Here is a 24,302-nt window from a genome sequence, read left to right on the forward strand (position 1 = left end):
AGGGAGGGAGGGTTTGAGGGAAAACATGCGGAAGCGTGGTGGAGGCAACGAGGACACATTAATTCCACTTAACCGCCTCAGAACTGAAGGGTAACACAAACGGAGACGAGCGATTTGTGTCGAACTATGTCTGGGAGACAGAGGGGAGGAAAAGAGCCTTTCTTTTGGCGGAGTCATGGAGACGGATGGGCTGTTTTGATGTGGAAATCCGCAGACACAAACAAACTGATTGAGACGGAGGCCGAACTGCTAATTAACGACTATCCCATGTGTCTACTGAAACAAACTGCATTGTCAAGTCCCTGTTTATGTGGTGTATTGTATAATTATAAGAACAAAGGTCGGCACGTGCGATACGGTATACTTTACTATCTGGCAGGTCTTTTCGGGCAGTGCCCAATATCAATCGTTAACATGAAACTGGAGGTTATACTGGATACCAAACTACAATTCATAACATTGCACGCATCTACTTCGCCCACAGTTCTTACGCAAATCATCTGTCTAGACTTAGTAGTTATCGGTCCACACTTGAGTCCAATGAGTGACTGCGATAAGAGCAGTTAGACCACTGATGCCATTTCGACATTAGAGATTGATCATCTTTTTTTAATGTGATGTTTTATGGGGTGAGGAAAATCCCCTCTCTCTCTCTCTCTCACACACACACACGCACGCACTTCATCTGTTAATCTCTTCTCATCCATCTCAAATTATGAGCAATTAAAGTTAGCATGTGTAGTATAGTTTATTCTGCAAGGCACTATTTCTCCTGACAGACAAACTGCGGTAAAATGTGTGAATAATAAAACACCCTAAAACGGACAACATACATTCACATGTAGACACGCATGTAACAAAACATGAGAACACTGTTCATAACAACGCAGACAGACTGACCGACATACAGGTTCACTGTTCCTCATCTGGTTCATCATTGTACCCTCTCTGTACCAGCGGGAGAGAGAGAGAGATCTAACAGCTCCTCCTGCATGTCCCTGGGATCACATCCCTGAGGTGGCCCCAACCCTTCTCCTCCCTCCCCCTTTCGTGTGGTACCCCCACCCTCTCTATGCCCTCCCCTCCCAGCCCCCTTCCCTCACTGGGGCCCCAGCCCCCCCTCCCTCACTGGGGCTCCAGCCCCCCTTCCCTCACTGGGGCCCCAGCCCCCCCTCCCTCACTGGGGCCCCAGCCCCCCCCTCCCTCACTGGGGGCCCCAGTCCCCCCTGCGTGGCGTCCCCATGGTCCATGCCCCACAGCCGGTAGAAGTGGGTGAAGTCCACGTAGGGGGGCACGCGGCCGGTCTCGTCCGGCTGGGCCGCCTGGCTTCCCCTCTGCCTGAACAGGCTGCCCCCGTCCCCTGAGCTGGAGCTGGAGCTCTGGGTCTGGGTGTTGGAGGACTGGAGGGTGGCCGTGGGGCTCTGGCTGGTGGACGGAGAGGAGGACGGGGAGGGGGTGGAGGGGAGGGGATCAGATGGGGAGGTGGCGAAGGGGAGGGAGTTGGGGTCGGGGGGAGAGGGGGGTGAAGGGGAGAGGAGGAGAGGGGGAGGTGGTGTAGGGGAGGGGAGAGGGGGAGGTGGTGTAGGGGAGGGGGGTTGGGTTGGGGTAGCAGAGAGGGATGGGGAGAGAGAGAGGAGTGGAGGAGAAGAAGGGGGAGAAAGGTGTATGGGGAGGGAGCGGGGCGGGGGTGGAGTGGGAGTAGAGGGGAGCGGGCAGAGGGGGAGGGTAGGAGGAGGAGAGACGGACGGCAGGAGGGGCAGTGAAGGAGTAGAGAGAGAAGAGGGCGGGGTCGGGGTGGGAGAGAAAGAGAGGGAGGGAGGGGGAAGAGGAGAGGAGAGGGAGGGAGGGAGGAGAGGAGAGAGGGAGTTCACTTATGGGCTGCAGTGTACCGAGGGACGAGCGGGCGCGTGGATGGAGGGAGGCGACTAGACGAGTGGAGGAGAGGAGCAGGGGATGGAGGAGGAGAGGAGCAGGTGATGGAGGAGGAGAGGAGCAGGTGATGGAGGAGGAGAGGAGCAGGGGATGGAGGAGGAGAGGAGCAGGTGATGGAGGAGGAGAGGAGCAGGTGATGGAGGAGGAGAGGAGCAGGTGATGGAGGAGGAGAGGAGCAGGTGATGGAGGTGGAGAGGAGCAGGTGATGGAGGTGGAGAGGAGCAGGTGATGGAGGAGGAGAGGAGCAGGTGATGGAGGAGGAGAGGAGCAGGTGATGGAGGAGGAGAGGAGCAGGTGATGAGGAGGAGAGGAGCAGGTGATGGAGGAGGAGAGGAGCAGGGGATGGAGGAGGAGAGGAGCAGGTGATGGAGGAGGAGAGGAGCAGGTGATGGAGGAGGAGAGGAGCAGGTGATGGAGGTAGAGAGGAGCAGGTGATGGAGGAGGAGAGGAGCAGGTGATGGAGGAGGAGAGGAGCAGGTGATGGAGGTGGAGAGGAGCAGGTGATGGAGGAGGAGAGGAGCAGGTGATGGAGGAGGAGAGGAGCAGGGGATGGAGGAGGAGAGGAGCAGGTGATGGAGGAGGAGAGGAGCAGGTGATGGAGGAGGAGAGGAGCAGGGGATGGAGGAGGAGAGGAGCAGGTGATGGAGGAGGAGAGGAGCAGGTGATGGAGGAGGAGAGGAGCAGGTGATGGAGGTAGAGAGGAGCAGGTGATGGAGGAGGAGAGGAGCAGGTGATGGAGGAGGAGAGGAGCAGGTGATGGAGGTGGAGAGGAGCAGGTGATGGAGGAGGAGAGGAGCAGGTGATGGAGGAGGAGAGGAGCAGGGGATGGAGGAGGAGAGGAGCAGGTGATGGAGGAGGAGAGGAGCAGGTGATGGAGGTAGAGAGGAGCAGGTGATGGAGGAGGAGAGGAGCAGGTGATGGTGGTGGAGAGGAGCAGGTGATGGAGGAGGAGAGGAGCAGGGGATGGAGGAGGAGAGGAGCAGGGGATGGAGGAGGAGAGGAGCAGGTGATGGAGGAGGAGAGGAGCAGGTGATGGAGGAGGAGAGGAGCAGGTGATGGAGGTAGAGAGGAGCAGGTGATGGAGGTAGAGAGGAGCAGGTGATGGAGGAGGAGAGGAGCAGGTGATGGTGGAGAGGAGCAGGTGATGGAGGTGGAGAGGAGCAGGTGATGGAGGTAGAGAGGAGCAGGTGATGGAGGAGGAGCAGGTGATGGTGGAGAGGAGCAGGTGATGGAGGGAGGCACACAGAGGACAGTGAGGATGGAGTGAAGAGAAAGGAAGGAGAGAACGTGATGAAGGGAGGGGCGAGTGAGAAGAGGGCGCCGCGGAGGAGAGGAAAAAACAGAGACATGGAGGACAGGAGGAATGAAGAGAGGGAATGAATGATGAAAGCAAGCGCATGCACACGTCCTCTACACACAGTGCACCCTGCGGTGTGTGTGTGTGTGTGTGTGTGTTACTTACCCATGTGTGTTTGGACAGTTTTTATGCAAAATGTGTCCGTGTGTATGCATGTATGTATGTGTGTGTGTGTATATATGTGTGTGTGTGTGTGTGTATATACACGTGTGTGTGTGTGTGTGTGTATACGTGTGTGTGTGTGTATATACACGTGTGTGTGTGTGTGTGTGTGTGTGTATGTGTATACGTGTGTGTGTGTGTGTATATACACGTGTGTGTGTGTATGTGTGTGTGTGTGTATATACACGTGTGTGTGTGTGTATGTGTGTGTGTATACGTGTGTGTGTGTGTGTGTGTCCTACCCAGGCGTGGGCGTGCCCTCCTCCAGGGTGGAGGCAGTGTTGGTGCCGTTGGTGAGGGTCCCCTGGGAAGGCATGACGAGGGACAGGGTGACGCTGGTCTTACTGGTGCTCTGGCTGTTGGAGTAGGGGACTGACACAGGGTAGATACGACCCCCTTCACACACACACACACACGTTATTATGTGAGTGTGTGGGCTTCTTCAAAGTGTGTCAGTGTGTGTCTGGTGTGTGTGTCCTACCCAGCATGTGTGTGTCTGGTGTGTGTGTCTTACCCTGCATGTGTGTCAGTGTGTGTCTGGTGTGTGTGTCCTACCCAGCATGTTTGTGTGTGTGTGTGTGTGCATGGTGTGTGTGTCCTACCATGCATGTGTGTGTGTGTGTGTGTCTTACCCTGCATGTGTGTGTGTGTGTGTGTGCATGGTGTGTGTGTCCTACCCTGTGTGGGGGTCAGGGTCCCGTCTGGCAGGGTGTAGTTGAGCGTGCGGATGAGCAGGGTCATGTCCTCGTGGCGAGAGCAGAGCGGCGCCCGCTGCCGCCCGCTGGAGAACACGTCGTGATGCACGCGACGCACTCGCTCCACCACCGCCTTGGCCACCGCCTCCAGGCTGCCCTGCTGGGCCAGCTCCGCCGCCACCATGGCAACCATGTCCTGAGGGGGAGGGGGGGGGGAAGTGGGGGAGAGAAAGAGTGAACGGGACAAAGAGAGACAATGACAGAGAGGGACACAGAGAGGTGAAGGTAAAGTTAAGGAAGGTCAGATTAGTGAAACAATGATAAAACCTCGGTTCAGGTGAATACACTCGCCTGATTGGCTTGTCCAGGCGAATACACTCGCCTGATTGGCTTGTCCAGGCGAATACACTCACCTGATTGGCTTGTTCAGGCCCGTGGGCGGACTCCAGGGCTTTGATCAGCCCCTCTGACATCAGCAACAGGAAGCCTGTAACTCCATCCAGAGATTGGCTACCTTGAATCTCTGGCTCTGCTATGATTGGTTTGCTTTTGGCCGTGCTGATGGGGGTAGAGAGATGGGCAGAGTAAAGGAGGGAGGGAGGGGGAGGGGGAGAGAGAGAGAGAGTGCACTCTCGCACGTGAGGTTCACGTTGTTTAATTGTAACTTGTTTAACTGCCTGCTCTTATGGTTCTTCCCTTTGGCTCTTATTTGGTTTTGCACAATGTATGCTTCATGTTTTGGCTGCTCGCAATGTTTGAGGGTTTGTTTATGATCAGTGACCGATGCACGTTTGTAAAGCTCTCTCTTGGAAGTCGCTTTGCATAAAAGCGTCAGCAAAATGAATAAATGTAAATATATCATATTAAGCAACTATCCATCTGAGTCAGTTGGCTGAGCGGTGAGGGAGTCGGGCTAGTAATCCGAAGGTTGCCAGTTCGATTCCCGGTCATGCCAACTGACGTTGTGTCCTTGGGCAAGGCACTTCACCCTACTTGCCTCGGGGGAATGTCCCTGTACTTACTGTAAGTCGCTCTGGATAAGAGCGTCTGCTAAATGACTAAATGTAAATGTAAATGTAAATCTGAGATCAAACTGATGTAACCGGTCACACACACGGTTGCACACACAGAACAGGCAGGACAGGAGAAGGTGAGTTTTCTCCATCATACTCTCGGTGTGCTTGTTAGACTAAACCCACAATTTATCCATCAATTAATATTTTCTGTATTCGTTTTTTATTCGAGTTAATCGATACAGACATTGTGTGAATTCATAAATAGCGGATAAGGGAAATTACATTGTGCCTGATCTGTTAACATTACCCTCCATAACAGAAATATAAATATGAACATGTCCATAACAATATCCACGAACAGGAACATTTAACATGCTAATCTACCTGATCTTTTGATTAGACTCAGACTGTACGTAGATCCTCATAGGGTTTGAGGGATTTAATGAACTCTAATGAATAGCCTACTGTGGCAGTATTGACTTTCAGCTGTAAAAAGCTAATCAGAGCAGACTTTTATTATTTATAATATGGTATGGTAGAACATGAAGTAGGCTATTGTAAAAAATTGGAAAAGAAAAGAGAAATCATTTATAAATCCGATCATGACGTCTAAAAACCAGACCACACCTTGACCCTCAGCCTACTTGTCAACATATTATAACTACCAATGCAACAGAAAGTCATAGGCTACAATAAGATGTGAGAGACATCAAGCAAAGACCACTTCAGTCTTGAGTAGATAAGGTATAGCCGGGGTGTTAGGTAATGTTGGAAAAATATTCAGACTCAAAGCAATAATTGCATGTCTTATGTAGGGAGTCAGGTGGCTGAGCGGTGAGGGAATCGGGCCAGTAATCATAAGGTTGCCAGTTCGATTCCCGGCTGTGCAAAATGACGTTGTGTCCTTGGGCAAGGCACTTCACCCTACTTGCCTCGGGGGAATGTCCCTGTACTTACTGTAAGTCGCTCTGGATAAGAGCGTCTGCTAAATGACTAAATGTAAATGTGTCTTAACAACGTTTCTGTAATTAGTTACTGAATCTAAGAATATCTTTCCAGCTTTACCTAGGTGGGCCAGGGTGTCTCCCCACCTCCACTTTGAATCTTGCTCTGTAAGACTCAGAACAGATCCTTTTAATGTTGCGTAGACACAGGTGTTCAAAGTGGAGATGGAATGGTTAGCTTGCGCTAAAGTTCCAGAGAATGAAAGCCAACTCTGATGAACTGTCAATGTCATTTACAAGCTACATGACATGATTGGTTATCACTTGTTAGCGTAGCAGGTCAGGCAGAACACAACCATGCAGCTACAAGATGTAGCCTACTAGATCGACTTGTTTAGCTAGTTCGGATGACTAGTTTTTGATGGCTACGTAGTTAATGCAGTTAACCGAAATTTAAAACGTGTAGATGATTTAACAGGTTGAATAGTTTTTTAAAAGTGTAAAATAACACTATGCATTCTTATATTATTCCTATTAATTGCTACCGTGACAATGCATCACTCTTTTGGGGATTTATGAAACACTCAAACAAGCTCTCAATAAATCAGTAGATTCCATTTAGCCAGAATTTATCAAGTAGAATCCATGGAATCAGAGCCACATCAATCAGAAAAAATAACAAGGAAGTGAATCAGATAAAATGTCACGCAATAAACATCGACGTTTTCTACAGTTGTTTTTCTCTCTCCCCTCTCTAGTCTAGATATGGACGTCCTGCGGCGCCCCAACAGGGCAATAAGGTTCTGTTTCCTTGGTCTGCTTGTGGTAGGTGCTCTCGGTCTGGTCAGCATATATGTTATCTCAATCAATTCCCTCAGAGGACTCCAGAGTTTCTGGTGGGGAGACTTTGACATTACACATTATTGGACTGTATGGACAAATAGAACCATCGGGTTCCAGTGGGCGAGGTCTAGAACAACCAATCAGAGCCAACCGGTGCTCCCAAGCGTAATTCCTACGCCCAATCCGGATCTAGAGAGCAATTTCAGTACCACACTTTACACCAACAGCTACCATTTCATCTACCCACGCAACTACCGCTTCATCATGGACGAGCCAGGCGTGTGTGAGACCAAGTCCCCTTTTCTGGTACTCATGGTTCCGGTGGCGCCCCACAACCTGGCTGCCCGGGACGCCATCCGGAGGACGTGGGGGAACGAGACCCTGGTCCGGGGCCAGCTGGTGCTGACCCTCTTCCTGCTCGGCCTCCCTGGGGGCTCGGACGCTGAGCAGCAGCTGGAGAACGTCAGGCAGGAGAGCCGGACGCACCGCGACCTGATCCAGGGCGACTTCATGGACAGCTACATCAACCTGACCATCAAGACCATGGTGATCATGGACTGGCTCGCCACCCGCTGCCCCGGCGCCTCCTACGCCATGAAGATCGACTCGGACATGTTCCTGAACGTCCAGAACCTGGTGGCGATGCTGCAGACGCCGGGCATCCCCAAGGAGAACTACCTGACGGGGATGCTGATGTGGGACAGGCCGGTCGTCCGCGACCCCGGCTCCAAATGGTACGTCCCGGAGGACATGTACCCCTACTCCACCTACCCCACCTACACGCTCGGCATGGGCTACGTGTTCTCCAACGACCTCCCGGGGAAGCTGGTGGAGGTCTCCAAGGACGTCCAGCCCTTTAACATCGAGGACGCCTACGTGGGCGCGTGTTTGAAGAAGCTAGGACTCGGGCCCACTAGCCCTCTCGATCCATCTCGATGGAAGGCCTACCTTCACACGTACAATCGCTGTGAGTTTTCCTCGGTCATCACCTATATTCTGGGCGGGTCTACGCAGCTGGTGGAGTACTGGACTGATTTGCATAGACCTGAACCTCCCTGTAACCCAATGTTGAACTGAAGGAGGAAAATGGATGGATGGTGGCGATGATATGCTAGAAAGGTGGACAATTTGTGTGTCGATTAAGGACTTTTTGTTAAATTGAGATGCAGTTTGCTCCTACATATATGGTATTTATTTTATTTAACTATCAGAGCGTTTGATGTATTGATTGGTGAAGTTTATTTCATCACAAATGACAAGTCCTTCTCAAAACCTTTACCTACCCTGCCGTACGGATTTGTCACAACAGGGTCAAACCTCACCACCTCTGATGATTTGCATATCCCAGATTTAAGGAGTAACTACACACCCCAATTTTACAAATTCCAAAAATGCTTTCTGGTGAGAAGTTGTGTGTGGGAGATTGTGAGAAGTTGAGCGTGGGGGGGGGGGGTTGAGAGAGAGAGGTTTGTTTTTATCTGGGAGATGAACTGCTCTCTAAATGGAAGTTCATTTACATTAGGTTCTCATACTCATTTGAATCCTATTCAAATCATTTACTCATTCCTGACAGCATTTTATGGGGGTGTTTGTCTCAGATGTGTGTGTGTGTGTGTATAGTCAAATAAAACAAGACATCAAACAGTGTCCCTGTGTCAGTGTGTGTGTGTCAGTGTGTGTGTCAGTGTGTGCGTGTCAGTGTGTGTGTGTCAGTGTGTGTGTGTCAGTGTGTGTGGGTCAGTGTCAGTGTGTCAGTGTGTGTGTGTCAGTGTCAGTGTGTGTGTGTGTCAGTGTGTGTGTGTGCTCACCTGAGCAGCTCCATGTCTGTGTAGTTGAATTTAACCCTGTAGTCTCCAATCCTCCTGGTGCAGCTCTGCCCTCCTATCAGCCCTGACTGCCTCAAGCGCCCCGCGTCCAGACCTGGAGAGAGGGAGGAGAGGAGGGATGAGGAGGGAGGAGACGAGGGAGGAGAGATGAGAGAGAAGAGGAGGGAGGAGAGGAGGGAGAAGAGGAGGGATAAGGAGGCAGGAGAGGAGGGAGGAGAGATGAGGAGGGAGGAGAGGAGGGAGGAGAGGAGGGATAAGGAGGGAGGAGAGGAGGGATAAGGAGGGAGGAGAGGAGGGATAAGGAGGGAGGAGAGAAGGAAGGAGAGGAGGGATGAGGAGGGAGGAGAGGAGGGATAAGGAGGGAGGAGAGGAGGGAGGAGGGAGGAGAGGAGGGAGGAGAGGAGGAAGGAGAGGAGGGATGAGAGGAGGGATGAGGGAGGAGAGGAGGGAGGAGAGGAGGGATGAGGGAGAAGAGGAGGGAGAAGAGGAGAGAGGAGAGGAGGGATGAGGAGAGGGATAATGGAGGAGGGAGGAGAGGAGGGATGAGGGAGGGATGAGAGGAGGGAGGAGAGATGAGAGAGAAGAGGAGGGAGGAGAGGAGGGAGGAGAGATGAGGGAGGGATGAGGGAGGAGAGGAGAGGAGGGATGAGAGGAGGGATGAGGGAGGGAGCTTGTCTCACCCAGGGCTGTCAGTCTCTGCAGCTCTTCCTCGTTATCCACGGTGTGAGGCCGGCCGATCTGGATCACCTGGTTCTGACCGTCACTTGTGGACTTACACAGCAGGGCCCTGTTGGTACCTGGTCACACACACACACACACACACACACACACACACACACACACACACACACACACACACACACACACACACACACACACACACACACACACACACACACACACACACTGAATACCTATGTAAGCCGTTCTTCAATGCTGGAAGCGCGCGCACACACATTCAACTTTGACCCCTGACCCCACACACAGCGGGAGAGAGAGAACAGCTTCTACTTGTCCACCTCTCGAAGTCATGACATTCCTTTTCTGCTCCCCATCCCTCTGTCCTCCACTCCCCCCCTCCTCTCTGGAGCATAATAACATTTGAAGAATTACGGACAGATACCCTTCGAGGGAGGGAGAGAGAGAAAGAGAGAGAGTGGGGGGGGAGAGAGAGAATGGGGGAGAGAACGAGAGAGAGAGAGAGAGAGAGAGAGAGGGGGCCCTAACTCTCTGAAATGTGGAACAGTCGGCCAATCGGCTACACAGATCGTCAGTCAGGCCATCCAACCAATCAGCAGGACAGCTAGTCAGCCAGCCAATTAGACAGCAGGTCCTCCCCCCTGCTCCTCTCTCCTCCAGCAGTGATTGCAGAGTGGTCGAGTGGGCTGATAGTTCCCATGAAGGGAGGCACACCGCTGACTGACATTTCCTGTTTCATATAATGTGTGTGTCTTGAATTGGAGAAGCACTCTAGGTAAGTGTGTGTGAGAGAGTGTGTGTATGTGCACGCAATACGAACAGACACCTGAAGGTCAAGGAGCCTTTCCAGAGGAGCAAAACACCTAGGCATGGTCTGAGTGTGTGTGTGTGTGTGTATCTGACTGTTTGTGTAAGTGTGTGTGTGCGTGAGTTTGTGTGTGAGTGTGTGTATCTGACTGTTTGTGTAAGTGTGTGTGTGAGTGTGTGTGTGAGTGTATGTGTCTGACTGTGTGTGTGTGTGTATCTGAATGTTTGTGTAAGTGTGTGTGTGTGTGTGTGTGTGAGTGTGTGTGTGTGTGCGTGAGTGTGTGTGAGTGTGTGTGTGTGTGCATGAGTGTGTGTGTGTGTGTGCGTGAGTGTGTGTGTGCATGAGTGTGTGTGCGTGAGTGAGTGTGTGTGTGAGTGTGTGTGTGTCTGACTGTGTGTGTGTGTGTCCGTACCCACGTTGGCGACGTGCAGCTTGTTGTTGAGGATGAGGGCCACCACAGCGGCCGCCCCCCCAGACACTTCCTGCTCCAGCTCCTGCACACGCTCACTCAGCTTCTGGTTCTGGGGAGACAGCTGGTGGAACGGCACCCCCTGGTGGAGGGGGGAGAGATGAGGGGAAGAGACAGGGAGGAAAAAAGGGCAAAAGAGAGAGAAAGAAAAGGATAGATCAATAAACAGACAGGAGGAGGGGATGAAGGTGTGAGAGAAGAGACAGACAGACAGGAGGAGGGGATGAAGGTGTGAGACAGACAGATGGCCAGACAGGAGGAGGGGATGAAGGTGTGAGACAGACAGACAGACAGACAGGAGGAGGGGATGAAGGTGTGAGAGAGGAGACAGACAGACAGACAGGAGGAGGGGATGAAGGTGTGAGACAGACAGACAGACAGACAGGAGGAGGGGATGAAGGTGTGAGAGAGGAGACAGACAGACAGACAGGAGGAGGGGATGAAGGTGTGAGACAGACAGATGGCCAGACAGGAGGAGGGGATGAAGGTGTGAGACAGACAGACGGCCAGACAGGAGGAGGGGATGAAGGTGTGAGACAGACAGACGGCCAGACAGGAGGAGGGGATGAAGGTGTGAGACAGACAGACAGGAGGAGGGGATGAAGGTGTGAGACAGACAGACAGACAGACAGACAGGAGGAGGGGATGAAGGTGTGAGACAGACAGACAGACAGGAGGAGGGGATGAAGGTGTGAGAGAGGAGACAGACAGACAGACGATGGAAAAGAAACAGAAAAGAGAGAAAAGAAATAGAGATGACAGGATTGGCTGACGAGATTATTCTGGGATGGCTCAGCCACCAGTCTGCAGCAAAACTGCAGTTACCATGGAAACCGACGAAGCGTTCGGCAGAGGACTGATTTGAAATCAGTGTGCAATCACAGCTACACCTTCACAGGAGAAATCCATAGTCAATCAGCACCATGGCAGAAAAAGTGTGCGCTTGAGTGCATGTATGGGGCAGTGTGTGTAACAGTTAGTGTGTGTGTAACAGTTAGTGTGTGTGTAACAGTGAGGGTGTGTGTATGTGTGTACCTCTGGTAGTTGGGCCTGTAGGTTGGCCTTCTCTGCCAGAGCATCATCTATGGTCTCGAAGTAGCTTTTCTCCACCACATCAAAGGCCTGAGAACACGACACACACTGTTACACACACACTGTTACACACACACACTGTTACACACACACTGTTACACACACACTGTTACACACACACACACACACACTGTTACACACACACACACACTGTTACACACACACACACTGTTACACACACACACTGTTACACACACTGTTACACACACACACTGTTACGCACACACTGTTACGCACACACTGTTACACACACACAGTTACACACACACACTGTTACACACACACACTGTTACACACACACTGTTACACTCTTTGACACACACCCCCACACACCGTACACACACAAATCCCTGAAAGTAACACACATACACGCACACACACAAAGATCTCTCTGACACACCCCCACACACACTCTCTCTGACACCCCCCACCCCCACACACCGTACACACACACACACACATTCTCTGACACACACCCCCACACACCGTACACACACAGATCCCTGAAAGTAACACACACACACGCACACACACATAGATCTCTCTGACACACCCCCACACACACTCTCTCTGACACCCCCCACCCCCACACACCGTACACACACACACACACATTCTCTGACACACACCCCCACACACCGTACACACACAAATCCCTGAAAGTAACACACACACACGCGCACACACACACATAGATCTCTCTGACACACCCCCACACACACTCTCTCTCTGACACCCCCCACCCCCACACACCGTACACACACAAATCCCTGAAAGTAACACACACACACGCACACACACATAGATCTCTCTGACATACACCCATACACAGAGACCATGCTGATACACATTCCCCCCAATCTACACACACACACACAGATCTCTCTGACCCCTCCTCCCTACCTGGGTGAGGATCCTGTGGATGTCGGCGTCAGAGTGGCTGGAGTTGAGTTGCCCGAGAAGCAGCTCAGCGGTGAGACACTGGGACACGTAGTTCGACACCCTGCTGCCCTCGTAGCCGTTAAACACCCCGTACAGGAACAGGCCATCCTCACCTCTGATCAAGGAGCAGCCGAGCACACACACACACACACACACAAGTCTGGAATGTTTGGACTTAAATTGCCACCACTGGCTGATCAATATGGTTTATGAATTGACTACCCCGTGTAATGTCTTGCTTAGCTAGCTACCGGAATCGAAAGTGTCCGTCTTCATTGGGGTGGCTCTGGGTGCCTTTGCCGTCCGGGCCGTAGACGGTGTTGGGAGCCGTACCGACACCGCACATCTGACATAACGGCAGATCGTCCGTCCAACTCTGGTGCTGTGTCGGCGGTGGACAAGACAACAGGAATTAGCGTGGCTAGTACAGATTACTTGACTAGTGCTGTCGCTAGTAGGACTAACAAGAACCAATCAATTAGGCTCGCCATCACAACAAATACCTACATACATTTTTGTCGATGTGATATTTTTATTTTTTGCAACACACAAACATAAAACACCAGCACGCCACGTGACAGAACACAAGTGAGCTATATTTTTATACAATATTAGCTCATGTGTACACTTCCGGGCTGTCACACTAGCAGTAGCAAAGACAGCAAAAACAATGAGTGAATATGACTTGCTGAATATCACACAAGAACTACTGACACGATCGAGACAGTCTGCTACTGAGATGTTTCAACGTCTTCTTTCTGCAGAAGATTACAGAAATATAACTTTTTGGATTAGCTACAGTAGTGCTAACTCCTAACTCTAGTAGCACAGTTAGCTACATCTGTTGCAAACTGATCCGTGACACACGTAAAGTCACACCACTTAAGAGTAACTAACTACGCAGAGTGACCCAGAGACAATATTATATATCGATTAAACATCAACGCACACGTTTACAAAAGCACAAATTTGTAACTATTATTTCTTACGCTTTGCATTAGGTTCCTGCGCTGGGACGCCATCTTGAACGGAACTCATCAGCTGGAAGTTTGGTTGTGGTCATGAGCGAGCTTGTTGCGCAGCACTTGCGCATTTCACTGATGCACAAACATTGTGTACACACTTGAATACCGATCAGACACAATGTGTGATCAGTTTATCAACCCATTGCTACTATCACGCAAGACATGTAGACCAACAACTTTACATCGAGTGTGGCAGTTCAAACTTTATTTTACAAAGGATATTTAGTGACATATTCTGACGACAGCTATCAGGTCCAGATGTGAAAAAAAAACTTTTTAAGAAAAAGTTAGGAATTTTCTTTTCAAAATATTTTTTTTACCTCTTGAACTTTTTTCTTAACTTTCTTTCCAAATTTCGTTTTTCAACCTTTCGAAAATATTTTTTCAACCTCAAGACAGCTATCAATATATGTGACCTTTTCTGCCAAGACACACACCCACCGCAAAATTTAACTTTTACCCGACATTCGCCAACACCTGGGATAGAACACTCCACTTTCCACATCTCAAGCACAACCACTACCAGTTACCCCAACCGAAAGCTAGCTGTCTGTAGGCCAGGATTTAACAGAAATTATAGGGGGCGTGCATTTCTGGGCAGGGCCATTTTGGGCCTAGCCAGGAATTGCACCCCCTGCTAACTTTGACTAGGAAAGTGCGAGATGCCTGAAACCTACTGTGGTTACTCATAGTAGTCACCTCAACATACAGTAAGAATCATTTGATGCTAGGATATACAGAACTGAAATTATAGGGGGAGTGCATTTCCATGCTCCTCCTTCGATTCTCGAACCTGGCTCATACTACTAGATTTTTTGTTGTTGTTTGAAACCAATCCGAAATGGGTAAACTAGCACCCCATTTATTTTCTTACGTCGAGAGAAGTTCCCTGGAAATGTGCTCGCGGGTACGAACAGGGGACAAGCACAAAAGGGAACATTAGCTGATTGCTGATTTACCAGAGCTGAATGAGAACAAGGAGTAAGGGCTTGATAATCTACAGTTGCCTGCCTTTATTGTAGCAAGTTTTACAAATGGTTGCACACATACATGACGGTTGTTTTTATAGTTTATTTCCATTATTTTAAAGCAGATTTAACAATTTTGTAATGAACGTTATTATGTTCATGGCGTGACAAACAATTATATCCTTTTGTATGTAGTAAACCATAGTGAATTTGTATTTATTTATATAATTTTCCTACCTGTCCTAGTCAGAGTGATCATTACAACAGAGTTTGTACATTTACATTTATTCATTTAGCAGACGCATTTATCCAAAGCGACTTCCAAGAGAGAACTTTACAAAAAGTGAATAGGTCACAGATCATAAACAACGAGATAGCCCCAAAACATTGCAGGTAGCCAAAACATGAGCACACATTGTAAAAAGCAAATAAGTGCCAATGGGAAGAAACATAGGAGCATGTAGTTAAACAATTTACAAATTAAACAACATGAACCTCAAGTGCAAGGGTGTACCTGTAGGAAAGCAGGCAACAATAATATAATTCACAGAGAGTACAAGTAGTTAAATTAATTAAAACTAACCAACAAGTGCAACAAGTCCCTCAATAAGTGTCATTGTGTTCCTGGAGTAAATAAACTAACATCGGATCCAACAAATCTTCCTTAAGTACTGTTGTACTCCCAGAACAAGCGCATCTTTAGCCTTTTCTTGAAGGTGGGGAGACAGTCAGTGTCTCTGATGGAGGTGGGGAGAAGATTCCACCATTAGGGGGCCAGACAGGAGAAGAGCTTGGGTTGGGAGCGGGCGCTCTTTAGAGGTGGGACCACCAGACGGTTGTCAGAAGAAGACCGAAGGTGGCGGGTGGCGGTGTAAGACTGGAGGAGAGACTGAATGTAGGCAGTTGTAGCTTCTACTGTATTCCCAGCCTGACAGTAGTATCTTCCACTGTCCTCAGATCTGATGTTAGTGATGGTGTAGCTCTGTCCAGATGATTTAGATGAGGTGATGTTCTCCTGGTACCAGGTGTATGTCTGCACTGGTGGGTTAGCATCACTGCTGCAGGTCAGAGTCACTGAACTGCCCTCCACTACTTCACCAGAGGGACTGACTGACACTGAGGGTTTGTCTGTCACTTTCTTGGTTTGTCAGAATAGGACATCAATATTAGCAATATTAGCTAAAAAGCACCAGAATTAAGTCATATAATTTTACTTTCTATGTTGTTTGGGCCTAGAAAACATTGTATCTTTCGAGCTCCAGGATTGTAAAGCAAGCCTGCAATTATGCTAATTTGAAGTTGCTCAAATCACACATAATACCATTAAATTCTAACAATTTTAAAAGGTATTAAAAGGTATGTTATATTCATGTAATAAAAATATAATCACTAGTATACACATTATAATATTGATAATATTACTAGTTGTCATATTTATAATGTTATTTTACTAATATTATTATTATATTTGTTTATTATCAGCAAGAACCTACTTGCTAATGTTTTCATTGTTCTGTGTAAACATTATGCCAATTCATATCACAATAAAATATATATATATATTTTTAAATCTTTGGTTTGGGGTCATAGCTCTTTGTTCCAAATAGAGTGTTCTATATATCTGCTCCAGTCCTTCTCACAGTCTGAAACACAGTCTATGAACATGCACACACATACACGCACACACACACACAGATACACACCAACACAGGCATAAACAGAACACAACAATGAACAACAAATGACAGTTTCCTTAATTCCTTGCAGAATCCCAAACCAACCATGTCCTTCTCTCCTGAACCCAAACACAGTAACAGATGAAGGACTTACAGCCAGTGTGTCGTAGTCAGAAGACCTGGTCCTCATTTCCAGAGAAGAGTATGTATCACTGGAGGAGTCTCTCACATTCTGGTAAACACACACACACATACAGAAACATTTACACACACACACACAGGTTACAGGCCCTCACACTGAAGGTGCTACTGTAGAACACAGGGAATACTGCTTAATTAAACTCAGCTCAACCTAAAGAGCGTGTGATGACAGGATACTCACAGGAAGTGTGTCATAGTCGGGTGACACGTTCTTCAAGTTCAGAGCTGTGTACGTGTCACTGCTGGGGTCAGCTTGGACTGTCTCAGGAGAGAGAGGGATCTGGTGGAGATGCAGTCAGCAGTTAATACAGCTGGAGACATCCTGATAGACAACATGAGGACATGAGCTATAGGTGGAGGTGTATAACAGTAGTATGCCTTGCTGATAACAAGCACACGTATAACGTTGAATTAAAACACCACAAACAAGCACAAGCAAGCACACACACATACAAACACACACACACGCACCTGTCCATTATCTACTGGGTGACTGGAATTACTGCAGTTGGTCTTCTTCCTATGGAAATAATTCATAAAATCACACAAAATCTGTCAATCAATAAAACTGTACCACCTTTATAGGTAAATACATCTACACAATGAATAAATCAAAAATCCTTATTACTTAAAATACTGTGCTTACAAATTAAATAAATACTGCTCTGTATTAGTCCACAAACTATTTTGTATGAAGTTATGAAAACTTTGGCATCATATTTCAGTTAGAGACAGTCCCTTCCTCACCTGCAGAGGAGGCAGGCAGAGAGGAGGATGACGGCCAGGAGAACAGAGACTGTGGTTCCTGCTGCTGCAGCCTGAGCTGTTGAGATCCCTGAACAACACAACAGGGGAAACCAGGCCTGCACTGTACATCACATGGTGACAAAAACCTTTTGAATGTAGTAAACCATGGTGAATATGTATTTATTTATATCATTTTCCTACCTGTCCCAACGATCACAGTGATCATTAAAAAGGAGGAGTTTGTAGCTGCTACTGTATTCCAAGCCTGACAGTAGTATCCTCCACTGTCCTCAGATCTGATGTTACTGATGGTGTAGCTCTGTCCAGATGATTTAGATGAGGTGATGTTCTCCTTGTACCAGGTGTATGTCTGCACTGGTGGGTTAGCATCACTGCTGCAGGTCAGAGTCACTGAACTGCCCTCCACTACTTCACCAGAGGGACTGACTGACACTGATAGATTCCTTGGCTTATCTGGGGCAATAAAGAGAAGAACAGCTTGAAGTTAGAAGACAGGGTTAAGAATCAGAATCAGAATGAGATTTATTCGCCATAAAAGTTTGCACAGACAAGGAATTTCCTTTGGCAGGAAGGTGCAAACAATAAACATATAGGGACCTAACATTTTATTGTTTGCACCTTCCTGCCAAAGCAAATTCCTTGTCTGTGAAGAAGGATGCTATGTTTTTTATTCAGACTTTCATTTGAACAATATTAATTCTTAAATATAAAAGTGCAACCAAGTGAAAATCATACTGTCTGGTGGTGATGTGAAACATAAATACTGTAGTAAGAGTTGTTATCATGGTAGTGATGTGTGGTAACACAGCAGTTAGACCCAGACTCACACACTGCAGGAGAGCGGAGATCCTCATGGCCTTCTACAGCACAGGAGTAGCTGTCCTTATAGTTACTGGAGACAGAGAGCTGTTGGGATGAAGCCTGTTGTACATGTTGTCCGTTCTTGTACCAGATGTAGGAGGGGTTACCAGGCAGAGGACAGGTGGAGCTACAGGTCAGGGTCTTCTCTCCCCAGGTAGAAGGAGTCACCTTCACCTGAAGACCTGGGGTCAGAAACAACAGCAGTCATCTAACAGTGATACAAGCCCTGTCCTCAGGTCACAAGGTCAGAGTGTAATTGAGTCTTATACTGTAATATAGAAATGACCTGTGACAGTCAGAGTGGTTCCAGAGAAACTGTCCCCCCAGTCATATCGTGGATCTCTTGTCTTGAATGTGAAGCGATACTCTCCTGAGTCTCTCTCTCTCAGGTGTGTGATGGTCATGGTGGAGGACTTCCTCTCTGTTCTAGAGTACTGCACACGACCTGCGTAATCTGGGTCTCCAGCTAGATCCTCAGGTGCAGATCTGTCCCTCCATCCATCTCTCCTTCCAGGACTGAACCAGAAGCTGGAGGTGACGGTTAAATAACTGTAATAGGTGCAAGAGATGTCCACTGATGAGCCCTTCAAGACACACAGTCTCCTGGTGGAGTAAGTCACTCTGCTGCAGTACTGATCATCAACACCTGGAACACAGAGACACACAGCAGCTCAGAAAGATGTTGTGTTGCACATTCTGGATTTAAACTGGTATAAAATATGTGATAAAGTATTCTGTTCTGAGGTGATGTGAAACATAAATACTGTAGTAAGAGTTGTTATCATGGTAGTGATGTGTGGTAACACAGCAGTTAGACCCAGACTCACACACTGCAGGAGAGCGGAGATCCTCATGGCCTTTTACAGCACAGGAGTAGCTGTCCTGAGAGTAACTGGAGACAGAGAGCTGTTGGGATGAAGCCTGTTGTACATGTTGTCCGTTCTTGTACCAGATGTAGGAGGGGTTACCAGTCAGAGGACAGGTGTAGCTACAGGTCAGGATCTTCTCTACCCAGGTAGGAGTCACCTTCACCTGAAGACCTGGGGTCAGAAACAACAGCAGTCATCTAACAGTGATACAAGCCCTGTCCTCAGGTCACAAGGTCAGAGTCTCAGTACAGAACAATGTTCAGCACCACCCCTGTCAGTGACAGCAGAGACTAGTGAGTGACACACTCCAGCTACTGTTGGCTTCTGAGCTCTACACTTAGATCAGATGCAGTTAGACCACATCAGGAATAAAGGTGTTGTAGACAGCTGGGAGATACTTTAGGAGGTTGATAAAGGTTCTATATTAATGTTTTAAAATAACTAAACAGTAACATTCAGAATAGATACAGACAGTAGAGTAACACAGAGAGTATAACTGTACCTGTAACAGAGAGAGTGACTCCTGGGTGGCCAGTATATGTCTCTTCATGTTGTTCTGTTATAAACCTGAACTTGTACACATCAGCATCTCTCTCTCTCAGGTCTGTGATAGTCAGGGTTGCTTCTCTCTTCTTATCCCCACGGTACTGCACACGACCTGTATACTCTGGGTCCAGTCTCAGGTTCTGTCGACGTTCACCAGTCTTCCATGTGGTAAACCAGAATGTTGTAGTGACTGTGAGATCACTGGGGTAAGTATAGGAGCAGGACAGGTCCACTGATGAGCCTCTCAAGGCACAGACACTCTGGAGGGTGTAAGTCACTCCCCAGTACTGACCCAGCACCACTGCAACACAGTCACACATCACCAGCACATTAGAGGAAGCACAAACCTACTTCTCAAATAGAAATTACATAATTTTCATGAATAACAATATATAAACATATGTTAAATTAATTTGTCTCAGTGTTAGATAATGTGTTTTTCAACAAGTATCAACTGATTACATTATTTGATTAATAAACCTATTTGGTGATGGTTAAAGTAGACTTTGGACCATAATTCTAATAAGGACTAAGGTTAAAGGTCAAACTTAAAGAAAGATTAACAAGGTCATAGATACCTGCCACAGAGCAGAGGAAGACCACAAACACACTTCCTGTAGTTCTCAACTCCATAGCTGCATCACCACCCTGCGGTCTGACAGACACAACAGAGGTCAACAAAACACACTAATAATTGAATACTTGGTGTTCCTCTACAACATGCTTTAGAACCCCAGGACTCTGGAGGAGGGGCTAGGACTTCAGCCAATCAGATGCAGAATGGGCGGGAATTTCTCAATTTAGGAATTTGCTATTGGCTCTCTCGCACCAAACAAGCTCATTACAATACATTGAAAGTGCTGAACCTTCATGAAAGTAAACGCAAGCCTCGTGTTGACAGAATAAAACATCAAACACAGCTATTTACTACAAAATTAATTAAGTAATTAATTATTACATATGAAATAACGCAAAAAAAGAAGACACGTTCACGTCGATGGTACTTACAGAGAGGAAGGGAGGAGTGGGGTTGGTGGACTTGCTGGCAGTGTGATGTTCTGAACAGTGAGTGTGAAGTCTGTGGTTGATGGTTCAAAGTTCTCAGAATAAACAGTAAAGAAGCTCAGAGTACGGCTTCCTTCCTCTTCAGGACATTTACATGTTGTACAAGAATGACCGTTATGCTGTCAAGATGGTTTTCCATTTCCTCATTCAAGGCTGTCTAATATCTTTAGTCTTTTTATAATCCCAAAAGTCAAGTGCTACGTTTACTTGCTGCCCAAGCTGTGGTTAATAGTTTAAAACAGGGTCTATCACACACTCCAGGTTGGAGATAGGGAAAGATGGAGAGATGAGGGGAAAAGAGAAATAAACAGAGAGAAAGAAAGAGTGTGTGTGTGAGAGAGAGAGAAACAGAGACAGAAAAGAGAGTTGTGGTCTTGTGGCGACAGGGCGAGAGATACACAGAGAGAGAAAAATGGTTGAGTGATACATAAGCATCATGGATCCTAGTTCATGTGTGAGTTCTTGGTGTGTCTCCCCAGGCTCCTCCTTCCTGAGGGGCTCCACTGTCTGAGTGTTCCATCTTCCTGTCCTACAGCTCCCCCTGCTGGCGGCCTGGAGACATTACAGCCTCACACCCAGAGGGCCTTGGAGCCAGTCCTGAACAGGAAGACATATTCTTCAACAAAGATGACACATTACAGTGTAACACCTCTGGAACTCCTGCTGTGTGACGTGGTCCTCTCCTGCCCTCTGGTGGACAGGAGCAGGCAGTGCAGCCTGAAAGTCACTCAGGAAGAGACTGTCTCCTGCGTTCCCCCTGCCGGCCTCAAGGGGGAGACGTTTCCTCAGCGATCGGGAAAGAAAGAGGGGAGGGACGCGAGGGAGAAAGGGAGGTGGATAAGACGAGGATAAAAGAGGGAGAGAGAGAAAAGGGTTTTGATGAGAGTGCAGTTTGTGATGTTTGACTTGGCCTGCACTGTGTTATAAGGTGTGTGTGTGTGTGTGTACTGTGTGTGTTTTAACAGATTCGAGGTTACAAAGGAGAAGCGAACTGAGAGTTTCACACACATATACAGTGACACACACACACAGTCACACACACACACACAGTCACACACACACAGGGTCACACACACTCGTGGGTGAAGCGTGTTAACCTCAAAGAGACACTCAGTCTGGGAGACGTGACAGAGAGGGATGAGGAGAGAGGGAGAGACGGAGGGATGAGGAGAGAGGGAGAGACGGAGGGATGAGGAGAGAGGGAGAGACGGAGGGATGAGGAGAGAGGGAGAGACGGAGGGATGAGGAGAGAGGGAGAGACGGAGGGATGAGGAGAGAGGGAGAGACGGAGGGATGAGGAGAGAGGGAGAGATGGAGGGATGAGGAGGAGAGAAAGAAAGAGGTAGCAAGAGAGTTTGGTGAAGAACAGAGAAATTGACTTCTGTGTACAACATAGTAGCCTGAGAGAGAGAGAGAGAGAGAAAGAGAGGGAGGGAGACAGAGAGAGAGAGAGAGAGGGGGGGGGGAGGGGGTTGGGTGAGGGGTGAGGGGGGGAGGGAGATGGTTGAGGGTGGAGTAATAGAGTCATAGATTAAAAGCAACAGGAAAAAGCAAAAGAACAAAAGCAGATTTGAGTGATCAGACTAAAACAGAAGAGCCTTGGTAAGGTAGACCGGGGAGATGTCATAGGTCAGGGATGAAGTAGGAAAACTGTGGTTTTGTTTAATGATCTTAATGTGGTTGCCCTTGACAATAACAAAGTTATCACCTAAACTGCTACCTACGTTAACTGGACTTAAATACTTGAACTATTTCTGAACACTTTGCACTATATCATGAATGAATGAACTTAACAAAAATGTATTCGGTTTTGTTGTATAACCTATTTTATTGTTTTGTATTTGGACTTACTGTGTAAGAAGGATGTCAGTATATCTCGTATAATATGAATCAAATAAGAGAGGGTAACATGTATTGTGTTTGCAGACGCATGATTTCACCTCCAAACCCAGGTGCGCAGGTTTCACTAATCGTGGTTATTTTGGCAATTTATCAAAACCCAGAAATGTGTGTGATCCAGAGAGAGCAGATGAGAGGTTTGTTTTGGAAACGGGACCAAAAGTGAAGTAAAAAGGCCACATAAAAAGGCCCTCCTCTTTTACAGTATTTTAAAAGAGCGTTTCCAAAACAAACCTCTCATCTGCTCTCTCTCTCTCTCGATCCGTGGGGTCTAAAATCAAACTGTTCCACTTAGCACTCCCCCTAGAGGCCTGGAGCACTTCCGTTGTGTAATCTGGATGCAGCGTTTTTCTGTTTGCATTTGTTTTTGTTTTGCATGCTTTCCTTTTTACAGCGCGTTTCTATATTTGCAGAGCGTTTGCTGAATGCTGCACATGTGTTGTCTAATTAATAAAGATGTTTTCTTAATTTGCTTGTGTTTTGTCTATTTGCATGTGTTTTCTTAAATTTCAGGGCGTTTGCACATGTCGGCCACCATACTAAGGCATAGCTATATAAAAGCATCCAAAAACAGCATGTCATGGAATCTTTAAGTAAAGATATGTTTGTCAAATGTATCATTGTGGTCAAAACGTCCTTCCTTGTATGCCTGTTTGTAAAGCTATTTGTTTATAAACATCACCATCTCCTCAATCGAAATTTCCATAAAAAATAGTTTTCACCGCTGTTAAAAAGCACAATAGGTTTCACATGAGTTTACTACTACCACAGATCAAGAACAAAGACAAAATTTAGATGTTTCTTTAGTCAGTTATTTTATTGACTTTTATTGATTAAAGTTCATCACGTCAAAAAACATTTTTTTTACACCATCTTTATTTGTTTTGTTGCTGCTTATTGGAACACACCAAGAAGAAAAAGATCACACAAATCTACAACTACACTTAATAATAGTTCATATAGTTTGTTCGTTTTTTGTTGTTTTTTTTCCATAATATTTTCATAGTAATTATTATCCCAAAATAAAAACATCTCGATAACCTGAAATGATGTCAAGGAAGAGGTAGCCAAGGTTACCACTCCTTGTATCTGATAATGTTGTTACACATTTTCGTACACACTATTTTATAACTAGCATTATGATAATGCCCTAAAATAGAGACATGTCTTCTTTTGAAACACCCCTATAGATTGAATTACAGATTTACAATATGTAAAGAGCGAGTGAGATAGATAAATAGATTGATAGATTATATATATATATAGATACAGCAGATGTCAGAGACTTTGGAGAAATGTGTATATTTCACGTTCTTGTATGAATTTATCTATGCCTGAATTAGCGTTTCATTATCTAGGATTTCCTCTGCAGATTCAAAGTATGCATACTTTATAGGTGTCCTCTGAGTTTACACCGCAAGGTATACTCATTTTAATAATGTATTCAATCAACAACCACTTTTATTTTGTTAGGTAACAACCAAACGGATAAATGAAGCTAAACCATTGAGTAGTCTGCTCTGAAACAACTGAACCATCCAGAAGCTCTGGGTTGAAATGTTCATTTCAAAACTGAAATATTGTTAACGGCTTTAGGAGCCTGATGTTGGTGGTTTGCCTGACTTGTTGCTAAGGGAAC

The 24,302-nt window shown here is 47.2% G+C and overlaps 3 protein-coding genes across 3 annotated transcripts; 1 reads left to right on the forward strand and 2 right to left on the reverse strand.

Annotated features, from left to right (window-relative positions):
* Positions 1 to 1,208: 1,208 nt before the first annotated feature.
* tab1 (TGF-beta activated kinase 1/MAP3K7 binding protein 1) lies at positions 1,209 to 13,816 on the reverse strand (the record flags this gene model as incomplete). Its single annotated transcript, XM_067231822.1, has 11 exons — positions 13,775 to 13,816; positions 13,037 to 13,167; positions 12,747 to 12,900; positions 11,787 to 11,873; positions 10,695 to 10,833; positions 9,456 to 9,572; positions 8,758 to 8,869; positions 4,560 to 4,704; positions 4,129 to 4,342; positions 3,694 to 3,847; positions 1,209 to 1,425 (listed from the first exon to the last, which is right to left on the reverse strand). Coding segments are annotated over exons 1-11 (1,503 nt in total), but the record flags the coding sequence as incomplete, so codon positions are not given.
* On the forward strand, positions 7,063 to 8,324 carry LOC136938908 (beta-1,3-galactosyltransferase 2-like). Its single transcript, XM_067231823.1, has one exon. It carries the CDS (start codon positions 7,214 to 7,216, stop codon positions 8,024 to 8,026), a length of 813 nt encoding a protein of 270 aa, XP_067087924.1. The 5' UTR covers positions 7,063 to 7,213; the 3' UTR covers positions 8,027 to 8,324.
* Positions 13,817 to 17,398: 3,582 nt separating the features above from the next.
* On the reverse strand, positions 17,399 to 20,765 carry LOC136938896 (B-cell receptor CD22-like). Its single transcript, XM_067231811.1, has 8 exons — positions 20,708 to 20,765; positions 20,278 to 20,354; positions 19,656 to 20,000; positions 19,112 to 19,324; positions 18,571 to 18,930; positions 18,251 to 18,466; positions 17,604 to 17,876; positions 17,399 to 17,490 (listed from the first exon to the last, which is right to left on the reverse strand). Exons 2-8 carry the CDS (start codon positions 20,330 to 20,332, stop codon positions 17,399 to 17,401), a joined length of 1,554 nt encoding a protein of 517 aa, XP_067087912.1. The 5' UTR covers positions 20,333 to 20,354; positions 20,708 to 20,765.
* Positions 20,766 to 24,302: the final 3,537 nt, after the last annotated feature.

The sequence above is a fragment of the Osmerus mordax genome, assembly GCF_038355195.1.
Source record: "Osmerus mordax isolate fOsmMor3 chromosome 21 unlocalized genomic scaffold, fOsmMor3.pri SUPER_21_unloc_2, whole genome shotgun sequence".
Lineage (NCBI taxonomy): Eukaryota > Metazoa > Chordata > Actinopteri > Osmeriformes > Osmeridae > Osmerus > Osmerus mordax.

Coding starts and splice junctions, on each gene's coding strand:
- LOC136938896 (XM_067231811.1), bottom strand. CDS start 20,332: ATGGAGTTGAGAACTACAGGAAGTGTGTTTGTGGTCTTCCTCTGCTCT. Junction 18,931..19,111: donor TCTCCGCTCTCCTGCAGTGT/GTGAGTCTGGGT, acceptor TCTGTGTTCCAG/GTGTTGATGATCAGTACTGC. Junction 18,467..18,570: donor AACCACTCTGACTGTCACAG/GTCATTTCTATA, acceptor TTCTGACCCCAG/GTCTTCAGGTGAAGGTGACT.
- LOC136938908 (XM_067231823.1), top strand. CDS start 7,214: ATGGACGAGCCAGGCGTGTGTGAGACCAAGTCCCCTTTTCTGGTACTC.